The sequence below is a fragment of the Podarcis filfolensis genome (assembly GCF_964270895.1).
Source record: "Podarcis filfolensis genome assembly, chromosome: 14".
Classification (NCBI taxonomy): Eukaryota; Metazoa; Chordata; class Lepidosauria; order Squamata; family Lacertidae; genus Podarcis; species Podarcis filfolensis.
This window is the reverse complement of record NC_139616.1, coordinates 43,992,560-44,016,426: the sequence shown is the minus strand read 5'-3', so window position 1 is coordinate 44,016,426 and position 23,867 is coordinate 43,992,560. Positions and strand designations below refer to the sequence as shown.

Here is a 23,867-nt window from a genome sequence, read left to right as displayed (position 1 = left end):
TAGATCCAGCAAGGCTTAAAATCAACGCCGGAGTGGTCCCGCACACATTTACTCAGAATTAAGGCCTGCAATGTTCAATGAGGCTTGTTGCTGTTGTTGAGTCGTTCTTCGTGACCCCACGGACCAGAGCACGCCAGGCACTCCTGTCTTCCACTGCCTCCCGCAGTTTGGTCAGACTCATGTTTGTAGCTTCGAGAACACTGTCCAACCATCTTGTCCTCTGTCATCCCCTTCTTCTTGTGCCCTCCATCTTTCCCAACATCAGGGTCTTTTTCAGGGAGTCTTCTCTTCTCACGAGGTGACCAAAGTTTTGGAGCCTCAGCTTCAGGATCTGTCCTTCCAGTGAGCACTCAGGGCTGTTTTCCATCAGAATGGATAGGTTTTATCTTCTTGCAGTCCATGGGACTCTCAAGAGTCTCCTCCAGCATCCATTCTTCGGCGATCAGCCTTCTTTATGGTCAATGAGGCTTACTCCCGTGTAACTGCGTTGAAGTGTGAGCAGCCAAGCTGGGCTGGAAGTCCTTCGCATTCTGCCGGGTACACAACGCTTTAGAACCTCTCAACTAACACCAGCACTTTTGATCCAGAAAAAGTAAGGCGTGAAAAGGACAGAATTCGGATTGTACTGCCCCGATTCCTCCTGCTCTTTCCTTCTTTGATCTGGGCCGTTTCCCAAGTCCCGCCCACCCCTCACGTCATTCAAAACATTCCATTGAGAGGGAGGGAAGGAGGGAGGAATCAAAAGGGAAGAGAAGAGACACAAAACTTTCAACGTTCCAAGAGCCGCGTTCCACCGGCGCTGATTGGCGGAGTCCGGCGGAGCCGCGTGACCCGGCAGCCAATGGGAGTCCGCGCAGAGCCTGGTTGTAATGTTTCGGATCGGGCAAACGGGGCGAGCCGGTGCGAGGACTTTGCAGCCTGTTTATTTTTTTATTATTTTTTTTTGATCCGGAGCGGAACCGGAGCAGGAAGGCGGGCGGAGGCTGTTGCTGCTGGCGCGACTCTGCTTAAGTGGGGGGAAAAAAAGAAAATACAAGGTGAGCCAAGGGCTGGCTGGAGCTTTTGCCCGCAATCACTTAGACAACCCCCCTCCGAAAGAGCAGGCGAAAAGGGAAGTTGAGAGGGGAACAGAAACCCCGCGGGGGGGGGGTCCCTTAAAGATCGAGAGGAAGCCAGCAAATCTTCTCCCCCCCCCCCGCCTTTCACTATGGATCCACTTTCTGAGCCACCCTTGTAGCCTCTGAGAGCTCCCAGTTGTTGTTTTTTTAGGGGGGAAGGACCTTTAAAGATAAAAAAGCCTTGCTTTCACCCCCTCACCTCCGCCCCCACCCTCGGGGGGGGGGCTCTTTCCCCACTGCCATTTGTACGCCCCGCTGGACTGAATTACATACTGGATTCTTAATTTTTTTTGCATTTATTTCTCACCATTTTCCCCCCCTTCCAAGAAGCCCAAGGGTGGCGTACGTGATCCCTTCCCCCCCCTCAATATCTATTCCCCACAACAGCCCTGCGAGGTAGGTGAGGCTGAGAGGCAGGTGCTGCTCCCCCCCCCCCCAAGGTCACAACTCACTGGGAGAGCTTCATGGTCCAGGAAGGTTGGGATCCTGAGGAGTCCCACGCTCTAACCCAGCCTTTCTCAACCTTGAATCCCCAGATGGGTTTTTTGGGACTACAGTTTCCATCATGACCTAGTGAGAGGAGCCAGCAGTCAGGGATGATGGGAGTTGTAGTCCCAGCAACATCTGGGGACTCCGGGTGGAGAAAGGCTGCTCTAACCACTATACAATACTGCTGTAGAGCAGCTTTCTCTGCGGTCATTTGCACTTGGAGAGGATCTGCACACTGCCTCTCCCCATAAGTGTGTAGTTTTGCTTGTGAACATGGTTTGGATGTAAACTGACCTGCTGTATATGAGATGAAAATTTTCATTTTGAATGATTTCCTTTACTCTTCTCCTCCTGCATTTCATAATAATAATAATACTTTATGGCAGAAATGACCGGCAGAATACGAGATCAAGGAGAAGAGCGGGTGGAGGAGGACTGGATGAAGTTTAAAATCTATCTACAAAAACACTGTAAAATCTTTGAATGCTGATGACATTGAAATGAAATGAAGGGGTTCTAGTAAATAAGGATTGGGAAAGTATAATACGTGAGGGAAATTAGCTAAGGATAAAACTAATAAGAATGAATTTGCTGATCAATTTTAAAGTGGAATACAAGAAAGGGAGGCGGGTGGAAGTCAGGAAAATAAGGTAATGAATGATAAGAATTTGAAAAGAGGTCTTTTTCTTCTTTTTTTCTTCTTTCTTTTTTTCTTTTTTTGTTAAATTTTTTAATATCCTTTTTCTTTTTAATTGTTGGTATTTGTTGGTGTTTTAATATGTATTGTTCTTTTTTGTATGGTTTTTTCCTTTTTTCTTGTAAAATTTAATAAAATATTAACGGGGGAAAAAAAATAATAATAATACTTTATCACTATCCCAGAAATAGCTTTGATCGCTGCATAAGTTAAAATAGGGCCTCTTCCCTCCCACCAAAAAAAAAACAAAACACCTCCCCAGTTATGTCTAGCAAAAAGTTCTGTACAACTGGGGAGTCTTTACACTGGAGGCATCCACCCACAGATGTCAACAATATCCTCCCCAGAGCATCTTTTCATATTGCATGCTGAGTGTCCTCTGATGAAGTGCAGAGTAGATTTTAGGCCTTGTCTGCCCTGTATGTTTAAAGCAGTATCATGCCATTTTAAGCAGCCCCCGAAGGATTCTGGGAGCTGTAGTTTGTCATGGGTGCTGGAAGTTGAGAGACCCTTGTTCCCCTACAAGAGTTTCCTAGGAAAAGGAATGGACTGGGAGTTGTAGTTTTGGGAAGGGAACAGGGGTCTCCTAACAACCCTCGGCATCCATACCAAACTACAGTTCCCAAGATTATTATTTGGGGGAGACGGAGAGCCACAAGTATTTAAAGTGGTATGATACCACTTTGCATGTATGGAGGCATTAAAGTAAAGTGGGCCACATTTTGGGAGTGACGACAAGGGACCCCATAACCTGTTGGTGGGCTTCTGAACGAAAATTATTCTAGGCTACCCTTTTAAGCACCTCACAGGGATTGAAGCTGACAGATTTACAAGAAAATGCAAACCTCCGCACAGTGCAAAACTGCCCCACACTGCTGGAGGCCTCTAAATATCACTTTTGCGGATAGCAGGGGAGAGAGATTCTGCGCTCTGCTTGCAGACCTCCACTGGGAGAACAGAATGCTTGGCCTGATGGGCCGCTGGCCTGATCCAGCGTTCAAGCTCTTATGTTCTTAATGCCATTGTAAAATTGCAAATTGGTTTCATAGAACTGTCGATGCGCTCTATGTGGGGCTACCTTTGAAGGTGACCCGAAAACTGCAATTAATCCAGTATGCGGCAGCTAGACTGGTGACTGGGAGTGGCCGCCGAGACCATATAACACCGGTCCTGAAAGTTCTTCATTGGATCCCAGTACGTTTCCGAGCACAGTTCAAAGTGTTGGTGCTGACCTTTAAAGCCCTAAATGGCCTCGGCCCAGTATACCTGAAGGAGCGTCTCCACCCCCATTGCTCTGCCCGGACACTGAGGTCCAGCTCCGAGGGCCTTCTGGTGGTTCCCTCACTGCGAGAAGCCAAGTTATAGGGAACCAGGCAGAGGGCCTTCTCGGTAGTGGCACCTGCCCTGTGGGACACCCTCCCACCAGATGTCAAGGAAATAAACAACTACAGTGGTACCTCGGGTTAAGAACTTAATTCGTTCCGGAGGTCCGTTCTTAACCTGAAACTGTTCTTAACCTGAGGTACCACTTTAGCTAATGGGGCCTCCCATTGCCGCCGCACCACGATTTCTGTTCTCATCCTGAAGCAAAGTTCTTAACCCAAGGTACTATTTCTGGGTTAGCGGAGTCTGTAACCTGAAGCGTCTGTAACCCGAGGTACCACTGTATTTTACTTTTAAAAGACAACTGAAGGCGGCCTTGTTTAGGGAAGTTTTTAATGTCTGATGCTGTATTGTTTTTAATATTTGGTTGGAAGCTGCCCAGAGAGGCTGGGGAAACCCAGCCAGATAGGTGGGGTATAAATAAATTATTATTATTATTATTATTATTATTATTATTATTATTATTATTAAGAGTTGGAGGGGACTCCTGGGGTCCTCCAGTCCAATCCGCTGCAATACAGGAATCTCCATTAAAGCATCCATGGCAGACAGCCATCCAGCCTCTGCTTAAAAATCTCCAAGAAAGGAGAGTTCACAACCTCCCGGTCAAACAGCTCTTGCTGCCAGAAAGTTCTTCCTGATGTTTAGTCAGAATCTTCTTTCTTGTAACTTGAAACTATTGGCTTGGGTCCTGCTCTCCAGAGCAGGAGAAAACAAGCTTGCTCCATCTTCTTCTTTATTTTTCTTAAATTTTATTTATTTCAAATTTTATAAGCAATACAAATTGAAAGAAATCAAACAAATAATACCAAAATAAAGAAGAAAGAGGAAAAGAAGGAAGAAAGAAAAGAAAAAGAAAGAAAATAAGAAGGCAAACAATATTATTTTTCTTATTGCTTTCTCCTTCTTCCACGTGACATCCTTTTAGATTTTAGAAGATGGCTATCATCTCTCCTCTTGTCCCAGCTAAACATACCCAACTCTGTCGACTGTTCCTCATATGGTTTGCTTTCCAGACCCTTGATCATCTTTGTCACCGTCCTCTTAACACCTTGCAGCTTGTCAATATCTTCCTTAAAATGTGGCACCCAGAACTGGACATAGTATTCCAGGTTTGGTCTGCTAAGGCAGAATAGAGTGGTACTATTACTTCCCTTGATCTGCATGCTATACTTCTGTTGATGCAACCTAGAACAGTATTAGCTTTTTTTGGTGCTGCATCACACTGTTGACTCATGTTGAGCTTGTGCTTTGCTAAAACACCTAGATCAGGCATCCCCATCCTGCGGCCCTCCAGATGTTTTGGCCTACAACTCCCATGTTCCCTAGCTAACAGGACCAGTGGTCAGGGATGATAGGAATTGTAGTCCAAAACATCTGGAGGGCCGCAGGATGGGGATGCCAGACCTAGATCCTGTTCACATGTACTGCTGGCAGCTGGTTCTTCCTGCCTAAGTGTGGAACCTCACATTTGTCCCTGCTGAAATGCATTTTGCTCGTTTGGAGCCAGTTTGAAATTCAGAACAGAGGAGAATGGACTCTGGAGCAGCGAGGTCCCTTTTAAACCGGTGACGCTTCCTGAGCCAGAGTCCTTCACCTGCTGCAGCTGTATGCTGTTATTTTCATCTGCTTATCTTAAGGAAGTACAGGTCATCCTATTAAATTAAAAAAATTCTGAGCAATTTACACACTAACAAGGACATGGGTAGGCAAACTGGATCCGGCCCAATCGCCTTCTAAATCCGGCCCCCAGATGGAATCAGCGTGTTTTTACATGAGTAGAATGTGTCCTTTTCTTTAAAATGCATCTCTGGGTTATTTGTGGGGCATAGGAATTTGTTCATATTTTTTCCCAGAATATAGTCCGGCCCCCCACAAGTTCTGCTGACCCCTGAACTAGGAATATACAGGTAGAAACAAATAACGGACTTTTTAAAATGTTGGGGTGGGATTTGCTGTTCTGATGACGTCTGCCGCCAAACAGTTTCCCCCAACTACGACTCGGACCAGAACCATGGAATTTAATGAGCCTAAGTTGATTATGTTCCTTAGCTGCAATGGGCCTACAGTGAGTAGGGCTAGCCTTGGCTCCAATCCTTTACATCCCTGCAACTGTTGCGTAGGGCGCTTTTGGAAAGCGCTCCGCAAATATTTAAAAAGTAATTGTTTTGGAGAGGAAGTTGGTTTGGAGAAGTCCAGAATTGCTTACTGGGATGTAGAAAGCCAGCTGACATTCTTTCTCTTCCTGCACCTTCTGACTTGCGGTCTCCACCCACCAAAACTTCCAGTTCCTCTGTGACTCAGGCTTTGTTTTGTAATGTTTATGACCAGCTGTTCTACTTAAAGGAGGGAAGCTCCTCCTGGCTGTCTGCCTCCTGGATCCGTCTGTGTCTGAGTCTTTTTACGTTGGTGTCAATAGCAGAAGTTACTTGGTGTTTGTTGTGGGTCGATTGCCATTTTTATTTGGAACATTGTGTCACATTTACACCATACAGAGGTAGTTTGTTTCTCAAACGCCTTGGTACTCAAACAACTTGGAACCCAAACACTGCAAACCCAGAAGTAAGTGTTCCAGTTTGTGAACTTTTTTGGAAGCCGAATGTGCTCTGTTTTGAGTGTTACACTTCCAATTTGAGTGCCACACTTCCGTTTTGAGTGTCACACTGAGGTCTGTCTGTTTTTGCTATTTATTTTGCGTTTTTGTGGCTTTTTTGTTTGTTTATGTGACTGTGGGGAACCCAGTTCAGCTATTGATTGATTGATTCATTGACTGATTGAGTGGCTGCAGTACATTGTTTATTGCTTTCATTTTTATGGTCTCGTTAGATAGTAAAATTCATGTTAAATTGCTGTTTTAGGGATTGCTTTTAAAAGTCTGGAACGGATTAATCCAGTTTGCATTACTTTCTGTGGGAAAGTAATGTCAACTAAATTGCAAAGGGAGCTTGTAATTAGATTTGGGAGAGTCCATGGTTCTCCTCTGGAAGACTCTTGCCAGCACTGCTGGGTTGGCGCTGGCTGAGTTGGGCCCTTCGCACGCTCTCCGTGGTCCTGCGTGTCTGTGGCAGCCACATGTTCTTGCTTTCTATTTTTAACCTATGGTGTTTATTTTAAGTGTTGTTGGGGAAAAAAGTTTTATTTTTAGAAATATCCAAGACGTCCTTTAATCTTGCAAGGCAGCGACTTTGGGCAGGGAGGGGCATATTGTTACTCTCTTTGTTATTGTGGTATGTGTTCTGCTTTTTTATGCTGCGATCCTCAGGATATAAATTTAATAAATAAAATGACTATATAGATAGTAGATGATCCTCAGGTTCCCTTCCAACTCTACAGTGCTATGCTATGATTCTGCTATAAGGTTTAAATGGCCAAAAGTGAATGAGTGAGAGAGTGTGCGTGCGTGTGCTTTTTATTAGTTTTCTTACTTAAGAAACACACACAATGAATTAACAAAAATAACAAAATATTAACAACAGAAAAAACATACATGCATCCATAAATCCCTTCAGCCTTTCTCAACCTGTGGGGTCCCCAGATGTTGTTGAACTACAACTCCCATCACCCCTAGCTAGCAAGGCCAGAGCTCAGGGATGATGGGAGTTGTAGTCCAACAACATCTGGGGACCCACAGGTTGAGAACCATGGCGAGTTAAATGGCCAAAAATGAATTTAGTTTAGTGGCTTTTTTTCTCCACTCTGAAGTTTATTCGGAAATAACATAGCTATACAGGGGTAGCTCAGTCGGTAGAGCATGTGACTCTTATCTCAAGGTCGTGGGTTCAAGCCCCAGGTTGGGCAAAAGATTCTGCATTGCAGGGGGTTAAACTAGATGACCCTCGGAGGTCCCTTCCTATGCTATTCTTCTGTGATTTTAGAGCAACAGAGGAAGCTGCTTTATATAGAGGCAGATCATTGGTCCATCAGATGGGTGTCAGACCGAAGTCTCTCCCAGCCCAACTTCGAGATGTCGGGGATTTGAACCAGGGGGCTTTGGCATGCAAGGCAGATTCTCTGCCCCTGAGCTAAAGATCTCCACAAAGAAGTCTCATTCAGTTCTGTAGGTCTTGCTCCTTTTGGGATTGCTGCGTAAAGCTCTGCAATGATTATCTACATGCATAAATAATAAATAAATAAAATAATAATAATAATAATAATAATAATAATAATAATAATAATAATTAATAATAATACAGTGGTACCTCGGATTACATGCGCTTCAGGTTACATACCCTTCAGGTTACAGACTCCGCTAACCCAGAAATATTACCTCTGGTTAAGAACTTTGCTTCAGGATGAGAAGAGAAATCGTGCTCCGGTGGCGTGGCGGCAGCGGGAGGCCCCATTAGCTAAAGTGGTGGTTCAGGTTAAGAACAGTTTCAGGTTAAGAACGGATCTCTGGAACGAATTAAATACATAACCAGAGGTACCACTGTAATAATAATAATTATTATAATTTTTTATTTATACCCCGCCCTTCCCGGTTCAAAAACGGGGCTCAGCAAATTTAACAACAAATTTAAAACATTTAATTGTAAAAGCAGCCTAAAATACATTATAAAAACATGAATAAGAATAAAATTCAGAAATCAATTTAGGGGAAATAAGCATTAGATAATCCCCAGGCGCAGCATCTTTCGTTTATGCCGACAACTGATCATTGCATGAAGATTCCGTCAGCTATAGAAAAGTCTTTGGGTAGGGGGAAAAATTCTCATTCCTGTCTTCTACCCCTGCACCCCCCTTTGTAGGAAACGATGCTAGAGAGCCTCTACGATGAACGACGCTGAAAGGAAACAGTTTGGCTCAGTGGAAGAAGAAAGGAACCACTGGAAGGAGCTGGCTGCGAAATACAAGCAGTGGTAAAGCATTCAGATGTCCTTCTGTGATATGGGCAAGGTGGGGGGGCTTTGCAACCCCGAAATGCTCACTTCTGTGCCATTGCTGAAATTGTAAGCCCCTCAGGGCAGGGACCAGTTTCCTTATTATCGCCTGATTCCCTGACCGCAGCAGCTTAGGCCCCAACTGCATTATACAATTATTATTCCGCTTTAAGCGGTCATGGCTTCCCGCATAGAATTTTGGGAACTGTAGTTTGCTGAGGGTGCAAAGAGTTGCTAGGAGAACCCCTGTTTCTCCTCATAGTGCTACAGTTCCCGGAATGGTTAGCGATCAATCCCTCTTTTCCAGGCCAGTGGCTGGAACCAAACTGAACTTGGCTTGCCTGTACGTCAGAGGGGAAGTGAACCCTTTAAATTTGAAATTAGCAAGTTCTCGCCCCCCCCCCCAGTGGAAATAAAGACACACGACACAATTAAGGTTAATGGGCTAAATAAGGCCACAACTTTATTGGTTACAGGTGATGAGTGGTATTGGCTTAGGCATTGGTCCTAACCAACTATATCCGACTTCAGCCCGTCTGCTTGAAGTCCGGGAACAGTTAGCCACCAGTAAGGGGAGTCCTGCTGATGCACATCAACCAGTGGCGTAGCGTGGGGGGTGCAGGGGGGGCCGGCCGCACCAGGCGCAACATCTGGGGGTTAGGGTTAGGGGGCGCAAATCCACGGGTTAGGGGGCGCAAATCCACAGGTTAGGGGGCGCAAATTACTTGCCTTGCCCCGGGTGCTGACAACCCACGCTACGCCACTGACATCAACTAGGAACTCCCCCGGGGTCACCGATAGGGGGCTTGCCTTAGACCCTAGCCTCCCCAGGCTTCGGACAGGGCCATGCCCACCAAAATCCTTTATCGGACTACCCTTCAATATGTGGGGCAGGTGATGGCGCTTCCTCCCCGCTTCCATCTACAGAACAACACCAGTGCCTAACCGCCAGTACCAAGAAAGTTGTGACGGTTTGCTACGAGGTAGGCGAAAACCAAGTGGCTGGTGCCAATTTGCCAAGTAGAAAAATTCCTACCAGGCCCCTTAACGGCGACCAGCCAAGGTCCATAGCAAGGTCAAGGAACGAAAACCTTAAAGGGCGGGAGGGTGGGAAAAACAGGAACAGATGGCAGGCGGGAAAGAGGGAGATCCCCGGCCGCGTCCTGGTTTAAATAGGGCAGGCCACACCCCCAGAGCCAGCCGATTGGCTGGCTAGGGGGTGACGTGGCCAGGGATTCCCCCAATCGCACAGGGTCTGGGCCGTGACGCCCGCAATCCCACCTCCTCTGCAAGGCGGAAGTGGCTTTGCGGGATTTGTAGCGGCGAGGAGGGTGCTGACTCTGAGCCTGGCTTTGTCGCCCCCTCCAGCGCTGAGATCGCCCAGGAGGAGCTTCGCGAGTTTCAGGAAGGGAGCCGCGAGTATGAGGCCGAGCTCGAGGCGCAGCTGCAGCAGGTTGAGTCGCGGAACAAAGACCTCCTCTCGGAGAACAGCAGGCTGAGGATGGAGATCGAGTTGGTCAAGGTGAGGCGTCGGAGCCTCCAGGCTCAGCCACAGTATACCACTGCGTACCGGTTTTCTGGGGGGCAGAAACCACGAGGGTGTGTGTGTGTGTGTGGATTCCTGCCTTCCTGCGGACGTCCGGCTGGCATCAGATTCCATTCTATAGTGGGGAGCATTTATGCTGATCTAGCTAGATGCTGATCTCAGTCTTGAGTTGTGTTACCTCAGTTGGTTAGAGCATGATGTTGATAGTGCCAAGGTTGCAGGTTCGAGCCCACCTTGGATCAAATCTACGCTTCCAGGTGCCACAAGAAAGCTGCAGAGATAATGCAGGATAGTGCACATCCCAGAAATGATCTCTTTCAGCTTCTTCAGGGTTATATATTCCCCCACCCAAAAAAAAGTTATTGATTTTCTCTTATAATACACAAACATAAACACAGATAAGTACATTACATTTAACACAACATAAAAACTTAACAACAATAAAAACGCAAAAGAAAGAAGTTTTTCTTCTTCTTATAACCTGGTATATTTACATTGCTAGAAGACTTCCTCAACACCTTCCGATCTTAATTTCATCATAACACATATTTAGCAGTTCCTAATTTCATGTTTAAAACATCAAACTTCTTATCCTTACTTCCGATTGTAATCCATAATAGTCATTATTATTAATCTTTTTCTATCCCTTAGCCTAATCTGTTACTTCTAGGAGTTTCTTAATTTATCTTATATTACAATATCTCACTAAATATTCTTTAAATTTCTTCCAATCTTCTTGTGTTTCTTCTTCTTTCTGGTCCCGGATTCTTCCAGTCAGGTCAGCCATCTCTGAAAAATCCATCATCTTCATCTGCTATTCTTCTTTTGTCGGTATTTCTTGCAGTTTACAATTTTTGGCTAATAAAAGTCTTGCTGGTGTAGTGGCATACAAAAACAGTCTAACATCCTTCTTGGACAGAAAGTACAGGGTTATAAAGACTAGGGCTAGCTGCCTGAGAACCAGTTTCTATCCAGTTTCTATCCTGCAAAGGGACGCGGGTGGCGCTGTCGGTTAAACCACAGAGCCTAGGGCTTGCTGATCAGAAGGCTGGCGGTTTGAATCCCCGTGACGGGGTGAGCTCCCGTTGCTCGGTCCCTGCTCCTGCCAACCTAGCAGTTTGAAAGCACGTCAAAGTGCAAGTAGATAAATAGGTACCACTCCAGTGGGAAGGTAAACAGCGTTTCCGTGCGCTGCTCTGGTTCGCCAGAAGCGGCTTAGTCATGCTGGCCACCTGACCCGGAAGCTGTACGCCGGCTCCCTCGGCCAATAAAGCAAGATGAGCGCCGCAACCCCAGAGTCGGTCACGACTGGACCTAATGGTCAGGGGTCCCTTTACCTTTAGTGAATGCAGATATTTTTTAGGGGGGCTGAGCTCTGTGTGAGGTTTGGAGTGTGAGTTTGGTCCAGGCAGGTCCCTGACCGTCCTGCTTTGGGGCTGACCTATAAACAGAGACAGACATTACAGCGTAGGGGTTAGAGTGTTGAACTAGGACCAAGGAGAGACCAGCGTTCCAATTCTCTCTTAGCCTCAGGCCAGTCGCTGCCTCTCAGCCTGACCTACCGTGCAGGATAAATCCTTCACATCCCCTTGAACACCTCAGAGAAAAACAGCGGGGCAGGAATGCAATAAATAAACAAAAGCCCAGGGTGGGGTGGGGCTGAATGGATGTGGTTTATCCCTGCCTTGCCCCAAGGCAGAAATGCTTTTCCGCAGGAGGCGAAACTCTCCTGACAATTGGCTCATTCATCCATCCGAGCCAAAGAACAGCATCATCACCCACGAAGGGAAAGGACAGAGGGGCTATTGATGCTCCGACCAGCTGGTGGCCGGTTCCAGCTGGGTGGTGGCAGAGCAGGCCAGGTGCCGGGTGCGAATCCCGTGTTCAAGGGTCGGCCTTCTCCAGCAACGGGCTCCAAGGACGCGAGCCCGAATCTGGGTAGCCACCCGAGAGCTTGCCAGGCCACCCAAGTGTGTGTGCTTCTCAGGACTGACCGCAGAGTTTGCAGCAAGAGGAGTATGGGGTAAAGGAGCATTTTTCCTGCAGAAATCCCCATGTCATCATGCAGGGACTCGCTGTTGGGCAGGCCAAAACCAGCCCTCCAAAAACTGCATCAGTCAGGCCCAAAACAGAGAGCCTTCCCCACTTTGTTTTTTTCTGTGCGGCTGAGGGTTTTGGGGTTTTTGACTTGGAAGAGACTGTAAATTCCTTCTTGGCGATAAAATTAATTTGCCCGTTGCTCATTACCTTCCATTTCTTACCAATAAAGCACGATGGGTTGAAAATGCTGTCAGCATTAAGATACTTTTAACAGTGTAAATAAGTTTTGATGGATGTAATAATGGAACACCAAATAGTTCAGTTTTATAAAATACAGCGGTACCGTTCCGGAAGTCCGTTCTTAAACCAGAACCGTTCTTAAACCGAGGCGCCCTTTCCCTAATGAGGCCTCCCGCCGCCGGTGCGCTTCCACTGTTCAGATTCCGTTCTTAGACCGAGGTAAAGTTCGCAAACCAAGACACTACTTCGGGTTTTGCGGAGTTCGTAAACCGAATCGTTCGTAAACAGGACTGTTCTTAAACCCGAGGTACCACTGTATCCAGGGATTTATGAAATGTAAAATAAGAAGGGAAGTCATTGATGTATAAAGGAGTGCAGAGGTACCTCTGGTTGCGAACGGGATCCATTCCGGAGGCCCGTTCGCAACATGAGAAGCCTGCAACCTGAAGCACCATATCTGCGCAGGTGCGCGGCGTGATTTGGTGCTTGTGCGCGATGCGCAATCTAATGCTTCTGCGCATGTGCGAGTGGCGAAACCCAGAAGTAACCCTTTCCGGTACTTCCGGGTCGCCGCGGGACTCAACCTGAAAAAACGTAACATGAAGCAAACATAACCTGAGGTATGACTGTACTTTCAATTGTAAAACAGAAAATACAATAAAAAACTATCTGTCTGTCTAGCTATCTATGAATTTCCCTCTGCATTTTCCTGCAGAGGGCTTTCTGGGAGCTAGCAAGGGAGCCCAGGTTCCCACAGTGCTCTTGGATTTGCTAAAGCTAAGCAGGGTCCGGCGTGGTTTCAGATTGGAAGGGGGACCCACACGTTGAGATTCCTGCATCGCGGGGGTTGGGCTAGATGACCCTCGGATCCCTCCCAACTGTGCCAATTCTGTGATTCTGCAATTAGGAGAAGATCACGACCCAGCACTCCGAAGGCTACCAGCAGATCTCCACCCTGGAGGAAGAGCTCGCCCAGACAAGGGCTGTCAAAGACCAGCTACAGAAATACATCCGGGAGCTGGAGCAAGCCAACGATGACCTGGAAAGAGCCAAGAGGTACTGACCCAAAGGGGGTTGTTCCCTTGTGGTGGGTGGCAAAGCCCAGGCCCCCCAGGGTTTGGACAGGACCTTTCTTAGCCCGGGGGCCGCATTCCCTTGTCGGGGACTTTCTGGGGGCCGGGTTTGAGGTAGTTCAAAGCGAAAGCTGGCAGCTTGCCGGATTGGAATTTGAACCCAAGTCTACTCAGCCCTGACCTCGGTTCCTTTATTAGGTTCTGTGTGTGCTCATTCTAGCGCCGTCTTTCTCCTTCTCTGCAGAGCCACAATAATGTCTCTGGAAGACTTCGAGCAGCGCATGAACAAGGCCATTGAACGCAACGCCTTCCTGGAGAGCGAGCTGGACGAGAAGGAAAACCTCTTGGAATCGGTGCAGAGGCTGAAAGATGAAGCCAGAGGTTAGGAAAGGGCTAGGTGGTCGTTCGCCTCCTCTTCTTTTTTCTTTTCTTTTTAAATGAAATTTATTTGGTTTTTCAGATTGAGGTTTTGCAATCCCATATCCAACATACAACATAAAAACTAGATTCCAAGGAATCTCCTGAAGTTCCCTCCTCCGCTTTGTGGGTCCTAACTGTTAATCATTTCCTCCTGCATCTTTTATAATACAGTGGTACCTTGGGTTACAGACGCTTCAGGTCACAGACTCTTCCGGAGCGGATTAAGTTCATAAACTGAGGTACCACTGTATTTTACAAAACTGAACCATTTGGAGTTCCATGATTACATCCACCAAAACTTATTTACACTGTTTAAGTTATCTTAATGTTGACAGCATTTTCAACTCATTGTGCTTTTTAGATTGAGCCAAATGCAACACCTTTTGCAATACAGTGGTACCTTGGGTTACAGATGCTTCAGGTTACAGACTCTGCTAACCCAGAAATAGTGCTTCAGGTTAAGAACTTTGCTTCAGGATGAGAACAGAAATCGGGCTCTGGCGGCGCGGCGGCAGCAGGAGGCCCCATTAGCTAAAGTGGTGCTTCAGGTTAAGAACAGTTTCAGGTTAAGAACAGTTTCAGGTTAAGAACGGACCTCCGGAATGAATTAAGTACTTAACCCAAGATACCACTGTAATCCAGATCTGTTCTCCCTCCATTGTATCCAAGATTCACCATTAAACTACAAGTGATATTCCAACCCTACTAACAATTTTAACTGTTTACAATGGTCCTTAGGATAAATTTTCCCCAACCCTCTCCTTGGTTTAAGGCAAAAAAATTCATCACAAACCGCTTTCTCCCGAGTAGCACTATTGGTTTGTCTAGCTCAGGGTTGCCTTCACTGACTCGCAACCCTCTCTCCCGGGTTCCAGGCAGGGAGTCTCTTCCCAGCGCTGCTGGGAGTTGAACCCGCTGCCTGCAAAGCAGACTCTTGGCCTGTACTTCCATTTTTATCCCACCTTTTCGTGCTGCCAAGGAGCTCAAGGGGACGGCCGTGGTTCTCCCCAACCGCCCCCCCCCGTCCCTGTTTCATCATCACAACAACCCTGTGAGGCTGGTTAGGCTGAGAGACACTGGCGGCCCAAGGTCACTCGGCGACCTGCACAGCTGAACGGGGATTCGAACCCCGGTCCTAGTCCGACACTCGAACCCTTTGCTGGCTCTCTTTGGCACTTGGGAGGGAAGAGGCTCCTAGGGAACCCCTTTCCACCCTAGAAGGATGGATCCCTCGAAAAGAACTGTCGTTGCTGTTCATTTTCCCCCTTACAAGAGAGAAAAGCCTTCAGGTGCAACCATCAGATTTCTGATTTAGGGCTGTCCCCTTTTTTTAACCTAACTGTGCGAAACAAATGGGAAGGGAACAGTGGCTATCACTGTCCGTCATGCCCCTCTCCTCTCCCCTTCCAGATTTACGGCAAGAGCTGGCCGTGCAGCAGAAGGAGAAACCGCGAGCCTCCATAGAAGATTCGCTGGAAATAGATCGGATGGACACAGCCGTCCAGGCCACTTCCTCTGTGCCTTCCACCCCTGTAGGCCATCGGGGGCTCAGCACTGGAATGTGTACCCCAGGAACACCCAGAAGAGGTATGTCTTATTTTTATTATTTAATTTATATACCCAGTTTTAAGACGTAACTCTCCCTTTTCAGCCATCTAATATCAGGGCCGAGTTGTGCAACAGCTCCCCCTTGTGGGCACTCTAAGCAGCAGCTGCACAGTGCGTTTCAGTATACTTTAATGTGGCCCCAATTCACTCTACAGTCGTACCTTGGAAGTCAAATGGAATCCGTTCCGGAAGTCCGTTCGACTTCCGAAACGTTCGGAAACCAAAGCTCGGCTTCCGATTGGCTGCAGGAAGCTCCTGCAGCCAACCAGAAGCCGCGCAGGACATTCGGAAAATCGTTCAGAAACCAGAGTGCTCGCTTCTGGGTTTTGATCATTCAGGAGCCGATTTGTTTGGGAGCCAAAGGAGTTTGAGATCCAAGGTATGACTGTAATAAGGCTGGGAATTAGGCCAGGGTGTGTAAAGTGAAGAAGCACTGCAGGTTGGGGAGTGGAAAGGAAGTAAGAATTTACCTGGATCCGTTCCTTCAACTCCTTCTAAGCCAGGGGATGTTGTGGCCCTCCAGATTCTGTTGGGGGTCCAATGGTGCTTTCACATCTTCTGAAAAGAGGATTCTTGGTGTGTTAGCTGTCAGCAAGAGGAGAATAACTTCTGAGCCTTCTTACACTTGAAAACCTATACCTGTACACCCTCCTATACCTGTACATCCTTGTGCAAATTAATTGAAACAAACAATGTATTTTATTGTACAAAACTCACATATATGTATATTAGTAACGGATATGACCTCTGCTATTTTTAAGCAGCGTTTGAACATGGTTTGGCATGGAGTCTACTAGTTTTGAACAGTCACTGTTGATTTTTGGATCCCTGTACCACACTTGAATCAGCGCCTGAATGAGCTTCTCCATAGTCATACAGTCTGCAGCACAGAGGCGACTTTTGTATACAGCCCACAAATTCTCAATGGGAAATCCCTCCATCCGGGGAAATCCCTGGCCAATCAAGTACCTGTATCTGCTGCTCTGTCATGAATTTCTTCACCACTTTTGATGTGTGACAGGGCTAGGTCCTGCTGCAATATCCCAGTACCGCCAGGATACCTCTTTTCCAGCTCTGGAATAACTCTCTTTCGTAGAACCTCAATATATTGTGGCGAGTGCATCATTCCTTCTGTTGGCTGCCGGCTTCCGACACCATAATGATCAACTGACTTTCCATGTTTGTTTTGAGTACAGGATTGCTGTGTTTCAGTTAAATTTCACAAGGGTGTAGCGTTGAGGGCTAGTCACTTGCTGAGTCAGCTTACGTTCCAAGGGTGCAGAATTTCTGCCTGGCTCTTTTTGTACTATTTGTGTGAATGAAGATATCCTTTCATAAAGGTCTTGAGGACAGCTACAGCGCAACTCCGCTTACACCAGCTGCCCGAATATCCGTGCTAAACATTGTGGGAGATCTGCTCCGGAAAGTTGGGGTGAGTACTTGGGGCCCGTTTGCCCTGGCCCCGTTTGGAATACAGGGCCTAGTGAAAGTTGTAGGATGAAGGACATTTTAAGAAATCAACCCAGCCCTTCCAAGATCACTGTGTAATTATTTTTTGGAACTATACCCCACCCTTTATCCCCTCCAGGGAGATTAAGGTAGCATACTTCTTTTTCTTCCTTGCCCTCTATAAGCCCTGGTCAGCAACTAGATTTGAATCAACAGCTCTTTTTTTGCCTCTTTAATAATAATAATAATAATAATAACAATAATAATAATAATAATAATAATTTATTTATACCCCGCCCATCTGGCTGGGTTTCCCCAGCCACTCTGGGCAGCTCCCAACAGAATATTAAAATATTAACCTAAACATTAAAAGCTTCCCTGAACAGGGCTGCCTTCAGATGTCTTCTAAAAGTCTGGTAGTTGTTTTTCTCTTTGACATCTGGTGGGAGGGTGTTCCACAGGGCGGGCGCCACTACCGAGAAGGCCCTCTGCCTGGTTGCCTGTAACTTTGCTTCTCGCAGCGAGGGAACCGCCAGAAGGCCCTCAGAGCTGGACCTCAGTGTCTGGGCAGAACGATGGGGGTGGAGACGCTCCTTCAGGCATACTGGACCGAGGCCATTTAGAGCTTTAAAGGTCAGAACCGACACTTTGAATTGTGCTCAGAAACGTACTGGGAGCCAATGTAGGTCTTTCAGGACCGGTGTTATATGGTCTCGGTGGCCGCTCCCAGTCACCAGTCTATCTGCCGCATTCTGGATTAGTTGTAGTTTCCAGGTCACCTTAAAAAATGAGAATGTTGCCGGGACCGCCACGGGTCTGTTTTGTGGGGCGAAAGCTGGCAGATCCGCCCCCCCCCCCCCCCGGTGTGAGTTTCCCATGTACTCTCCTTCCATGTACCCCCCCCAAAAAAACCTCCAGTGTGCTTGGATAGCTCAGTCAAGGGTCGAGGGTTCGAGCCCCACATTGCGCAAAAGATCCCTTCATTGTCAGGGGTTGGAGTCGATGATGCTTGGAGATCCCTTCCAGTTCTGCAATTCTGTGAAAACTGATTTGCTCATGAGCCATTCAGACCTGTAACCCTGTTTCCCCACCTGACCTGGTCCATGCCAGATAACGGATATGCTCTCTGCTTCCCCATCTCTCTTTCCTGGGGCTTCCGAACTGAAACTAACTTTGCCTTTGCTTCTAGGCCCTGGAATCCAAGCTGGCTTCATGTCAGAACTTGGTGTACGACCGGACTCCATACCGAAGCCCCGCGCCCCCCCAGGTCCACATGGTACATGATAGGCGGCTGAGTGGCCCCTACGGACCCCCAGGGTGAGTGTTTGCTTTCTCGTCTTCGTAGAGTCTTAAGTCAGGGCTTGACAGGGGGTCGGGTTCGAGAGAGATGGTCAACGTGATTTGTCCGGTTGTGGCGTCGAGGTTACAGGGAAATGGCCGAGAGCTCGATGAGCTGGGAGGGGAAGACTATGGGAGGTTCAAGACAGGCAGAAGGAACTCCTCTGTGCAGCGTGGAGTTTAGCTGTGGAACTCCCTGCCACAGGAGGCCGCAAGGGCCGTCAACCTAGATGGCTTGAGAAGAGGATTAGGCAGATTAACGGCGGGAAGGCTGTCAGTTACTACTGGGCACAGAGACTATGCTGTTCATCTGTTGCTGGAGGCAGCGGTGCTCCTGAATTTCAGTTGCTAGAAGCCACAGGAACAGGAGAGAGCTCCTGCGTTCAAATCCTGCTTGCCTAGGCTGGATGGGTGGGATCCAACAGGCTCTTTTTAAGTTCCTAGGGTTTAGCAGAGCATCTATTGTGCTCACGAGTGGAGGCTGGCACCCATTAGGGACCAGTAAGGTGGTAGGCAGGGACACCCTGGTCTCCCAGTTCTCCCAGTACACGGCAGCCACACTGGTGCTCACGCAGGGGAGAGAGAAAAGGGAAGACTGGGTTTTCAGCCAGTCTGCACATAGGGCTATCTAAAGCCCTTTTAATTGTGTTGTGGAAGGGGGAATTAATTGGGTTGCTTTTATTTTTATTCTGTATTTTGTCTTTCGTATATTGTCATTTTATGTTGTGAACTGCCCAGAGATTTACGGGTATAGGGTGCAGTATACAAAATAATAATAATAATAATAATAATAATAATAATAATAATAATAATAATTAATAAGCTGCTGTGGAAGTGCCGAATACGGTAGCTGCTGAGATAAATCTGCACCTTGGAGGTGTGTTTGCCCTGGCAGCTTATTCCTAGAATTACCTCTACAGAGGTGTGTGGGTCATCTGGTAGTTTGATCTTTAGCCAGCAATAGTTTAGTATTTTAACTTGCTTTTGGATGAGCTGCGGTTTATAGCTGTGGCCCCCTCGGCTCATGTGGGGAGGGGAATATACCATGGGGAGGATTCTGGGACAGGTTGCCTCTCCTTCTCTGCAGCTGGAATTTGGAAGTGGTAAACCAAAAAGCTTTAAACTTGCTTGCTTGCCTTTGCATGATTTTCATTCTTCCCAGTGCAAGCCTTGGACCTGGATCTGTCCAGCAGAGGATGTCTGTCTGGGTGATACGGGCTGAGAGTTCCTTGTTTTGCTCGCTTGCTCATTATGTCAGCGGAAGAGAAGGCAGCGTTATGCAACTGGGCTGGGCCCGTTTTTAAATGTTTTGGCGCGTTACATAACCTAAATTGCCCAAGCTTCCTCTCCAGTTCGGTTGAAATCTCCAACACATCTACTTGCCTGAATACTTGGTGGCGCTGTGGGTTAAACCACAGAACCTAGGACTTGCCGATCAGAAGGTTGGCGGTTTGAATCCCCGCGACGGGGTGAGCTCCCGTTGCTCGGTCCCAGCTCCTGCCAACCTAGCAGTTTGAAAGCACGTCAAAGTGCAAGTAGATAAATAGGTACCACTCCGGCGGGAAGGTAAATGGTGTTTCCGTGCGCTGCTCTGGTTCACCAGAAGCAGCTTAGTCATGCTGGCCACATGACCCGGAAGCTGTATGCTGGCTCCCTCTGCCAATAAAGCGAGATGAGCGCCGCAACCCCAGAGTCAGTCACGCCTGGACCTAATGGTCAGGGGTCCCTTTACCTAGGCAAGGGGTTTGGATGGCACCTGTGGATGCAACGACGCCTTTGAGGTCTTCTGCTGGTACCCCTAACACATTTGGGGGCCCTGCCCCTTTGGCACGTGGTGGCAAGCTTGGGAGGCCCCCTTTTCTCCCTTGGAAAGGACATAGAGCCGAAGGAGGGAGTTTGAAGAGAGACGCTCTTTCCCACTTCCTTTTTCAGCTCTATGCCCTTGTCGAAGTTCAGTTTGCTTCTCCCAGATTCAACTTTCCCCCAGATTCCTTGGGGAAGCCGAGTGTGTTTTTTCTCTTTCTGATTCTTGGGGGAAAGAGAGAGGAAAGTGATCCGAGACAGCCCACAGCACTCACTCAAAAATCCAAATGTGCCCATAGACCTAAAAGGGTTGGTGGTGACCCCTGACCTGGCCAATTCCAACATTTAACATTGGGCATTTAATATTAGCTAATTAAAGCCTCCATGTTGGGGTACAGTCTACCTGCAAAAGAGCAAACCTGTTGGCACACACAGCAGAGGTGTTGGAATCTACAAGCCTTATCAGAGGAATTGGCCACTCTCCAGGTGCCCGGCTTGAGTTCCTTGTTGATCTCCCCCGTCAGCGACTCCCGGCAAGACAAGGCCAGATCTCTATCGGCCGATCCTCCTCACGAACGTGAGAAGAACACAACCACTCCTTCCCTCTTCCCTGCCATCCCCAGGGAGGGGAAAGAGACAGACAGAAATTTCTTTACATGCCTTTATTTCTGTCTTTCCAGCAGTGCAGAGAAACGTGTCTGCACTCTCTCACATCAGCAGCAGAGAGGGAATAACTCCTCCCATGTACTTCCAGTACAGGGTCATGTGACACTCTGAGCTAACATCCGGTGCTCAGTGCACAGAATAGACTGTCCCTTTGTTCCCACGGTACAGTCCCATAACATCAACATCCTGTTTGGCTTTCCAGCCATCTGGAGCACTCAGCAGCATTGCTCCTTTTTCGTAACAAGAGGTGGGGGCTCTTTTCTTCAGGTTCTTCTGGTGGCGGTTGGAAAAGGGATGCTAGATTAGATGGGACCTCGAATGAAGCTGAGCCTTTCCCAGGCTCTGTCCCCCTCCAGATATTTGGTGGACGACACTTCCCATCATCGCTGACCACTGGCCACGCGGGCTGCCGTTTCTGGGAGTTGGAAGTGCAAAATATCTGGCGGTCCACAGGTTGGGAAGAGTCGCTGGGCTGCTTTAGTATTGTGTGTGTTTGTGAAGCAAGGCTAAAACCCATTCCTGCTTGATCAGTCGCTATTGCCATCAAAACAATGAGGACTAGCAGCTTGGCTGTTGGAACCTAATATTTCCTCCTAAAAGGTAAAGGTACCCCTGCCCGTACGGGCCAGTCGTGTCCGACTCTAGGGTTGTGCGCTCATCTCGCTTAAGAGGCCGGGGGCCAGCACTGTCCGCAGACACTTCCGGGTCACGTGGCCAGCGTGACGAAGCTGCTCTGGCGAGCCTGCACCAGCACAGCACACGGAAATGCCGTTTACCTTCCCGCTATAAAGCGGTACCTATTTATCTACTTGCACCCGGGGGTGCTTTCAAACTGCTAGGTTGGCAGGAGCAGGGACTGAGCAACGGGAGCTCACCCCGTCACGGGGATTCGAACCACCGACCTTCTGATCGGCAAGTCCTAGGCTCTGTGGTTTAAGCCACAGTGCCACCCACGTTCCTTTGTCTCTATATAAACGTAAAGGTACCCTGTCCGTACAGGCCAGTCGTGACCGACTCTGGGGTTGCGCGCCCATCTCGCTTAAGAGGCTGGGGGCCAGCGCTGTCCGGAGACACCTCCGGGTCATGTGGCCAGCGTGACGAAGCTGCTCTGGCGAGCCAGCACCAGCGCAGCACACGGAAACGCCGTTTACCTTCCCGCTATAAAGCGGTACCTATTTATCTACTTGCACTTAGGGGTGCTTTCGAACTGCTAGGTGGGCAGGAGCTGGGACCAAAAGACGTGAGCTCACCCCGCCGCGGGGATTCGAACCGCCGACCATGCGATCGGCAAGGCCTAGGCACTGAGGTTTTACCCACAGCACCACCCACGTCCCTGTTAATATTTCCTCCTACCCTTCACAAATTCTGGTCATAACCCCTCTTGCATTTGTATGCTTCATGCCTTTTCCTTCCCTCCACCCCACCCGTTTCAACAGAATGGTTAAGAGGCTGGATTTAGGGACGCGGCCATCAATGGGCCTTCCTCCGCAAGGAGTAGTTCAGATGCTTCTCTGAGGAACCGCCAGCCCAGAGTGCCCTCCTCCTGTGTGGCGGAAACTTTGGGTTCTTTTCCTGCGTTTAATGTGAATACTAACACTCGCTTTTGGCCACTCACTTGAGATAGGAGACTTGTAGAAATGCAGTTGTACCCAGAGACCATTAACTGCATCTTGTTCCACCAGACTGGGGCTCGTCCCCACCCCACAAGCCTGGCGGTTTCTGTGATGCAGGAGAGCCATAGATCCACACACAGAAGACTTGCTTGGAAGATCCACCACAAAGACCTGTGTTGAGGCCCTGGCTGGGATGAATGACACCAGGAACTGTAAGTCCCAGAACGTTGGATGGAGCCACGTCCCATTGCACCGATGGAAAGATGAACTGAACTCCTTCAAGCTAGCACATAATGTTGTGTTTTCTGCTAGAAGATGATGGATGGCATCCGTGTCGCATCAGAGCCAATCTTCCAGTGGAACACAGTGTTGCTGGGCCATAAATCTTAATAACAAATCCAGCTGGTGAAGGAAAACGGCTGCTTAGGAGAAGATTTCTGAAGGGGGCAAGATGTTTCCCTTCCTTTTTGTCTGCCCATACTTGGTCCTGAAGCAATGTGAGGCTGTGCTTAGCTGGGAGAGGCCCACCAGGAACCATTTTCCTTGACTAGAGGATTTTAAGCTTGGTTTGACAGCCGAACCATCTCAGCTCGTCAAACGCCTTTTGTTAAGTGCTTCCTGCAATTGGAGCAAAGTCATACCACCTCTTACTTTGCCAGCGGTGGTTGGGGATGGTGGTATTTTTAAAAAACACACCCGCACAGAGCCCTTAAAGCCAGCTGCACGTTTGGAAGAGGAAATAAGAGGTCTTGCATTTTTAGGAGGGAAACGTGCTTAAGAATTCGAAATCTCATAGATTGATGTTGCATCGTTGTTTATAAAGTTTTGGAATTCAATGTCTCGATTCTGTTTGTAAAGCAGCAGTGTTTGCATTGCATGGAATCTGGGGGGGAGCAACATTGTTGGGTTGAAATTTCCCATTAGTCTTTGGTCCACTAACTGAACTCGTCGACAGATGTGCAACCCACATCTTTTCAGGAGCCTTGGGATTTGGGGCAGTGGAGAGAAATCTCAGATTCTACCCTTGAAATATGCAGTATTGTTGACTGCAGAATTTAAACATGTCAGAAAGTCCTTTGGGTGATGGGGACTGGCTGCATGAGGAGGATGGTGTTGTATGACATTGGAGGGATAAAAATTTAACAACTTATTGTTCCTTTTCATTTTGCCCCTTGTGTTCCCAGCCCTCCCCTGCTATGGCATTCCACCACCAGTTAGAGCCTCTTTAGTCTTCTGGAATCTCATAGCTGTCAAGTGTCCCTTATTTGAAGGGACAGTCCCTTATTCCAGCACCATGTCCCGCTCCTGTCCCTTATTGATGGATGTACCTTAAATGATGTCCCTTAAATTTCAAAGGAAGCAGCTCCTCTCCCTCCCTCCCTGCCAGCCAGGGAGGAGGGAGGCTCCAACTGTGTTGCTTGGCTGTGTTGCTCACCCAGTAAGAAGTCTAAGAACGACTGGGGGGTGGAGCTTGCGTGCCTTGTGTGTGGCTAGTTAATGCAAG

At 48.0% G+C, this 23,867-nt stretch overlaps 2 protein-coding genes across 4 annotated transcripts in view; one reads left to right on the top strand and one right to left on the bottom strand.

Moving 5' to 3' along the window:
• Positions 1-23,867, bottom strand: part of LOC310749103 (myosin-11) — a 1,537,435-nt gene that overhangs the window by 1,421,155 nt on the left and 92,413 nt on the right. The gene's annotated exons all lie outside the window — the stretch shown is intronic.
• Positions 728-23,199, top strand: NDE1 (nudE neurodevelopment protein 1). Of its 3 annotated transcripts, none has more exons than XM_083585864.1 (9): positions 728-1,037; positions 8,436-8,546; positions 9,936-10,089; positions 13,301-13,449; positions 13,711-13,847; positions 15,297-15,473; positions 16,835-16,926; positions 18,133-18,260; positions 22,433-23,199. In XM_083585864.1, the coding sequence occupies exons 2-9, from the start codon at positions 8,461-8,463 to the stop codon at positions 22,473-22,475; spliced, it is 966 nt and encodes a 321-aa protein (XP_083441990.1). In that variant the 5' UTR covers positions 728-1,037; positions 8,436-8,460; the 3' UTR covers positions 22,476-23,199. The 3 variants fall into 3 exon arrangements, with proteins under 3 accessions (XP_083441990.1, XP_083441992.1, XP_083441991.1); XM_083585866.1 differs by lacking the exon at positions 22,433-23,199 and adding an exon at positions 22,187-22,426 and having other exon boundaries at positions 752-1,037; XM_083585865.1 differs by lacking the exon at positions 728-1,037 and adding an exon at positions 6,046-6,249.

What these genes read in the sequence shown, in the direction of transcription:
- NDE1 (XM_083585866.1), top strand. Translation starts at nt 8,461, where the DNA reads ATGAACGACGCTGAAAGGAAACAGTTTGGCTCAGTGGAAGAAGAAAGG. An exon ending in GCTGCGAAATACAAGCAGTG is followed by an intron (nt 8,547 to 9,935) that starts GTAAAGCATTCA and finishes CGCCCCCTCCAG; the next exon opens with CGCTGAGATCGCCCAGGAGG. An exon ending in ATCTGCTCCGGAAAGTTGGG is followed by an intron (nt 16,927 to 18,132) that starts GTGAGTACTTGG and finishes CTTTGCTTCTAG; the next exon opens with GCCCTGGAATCCAAGCTGGC.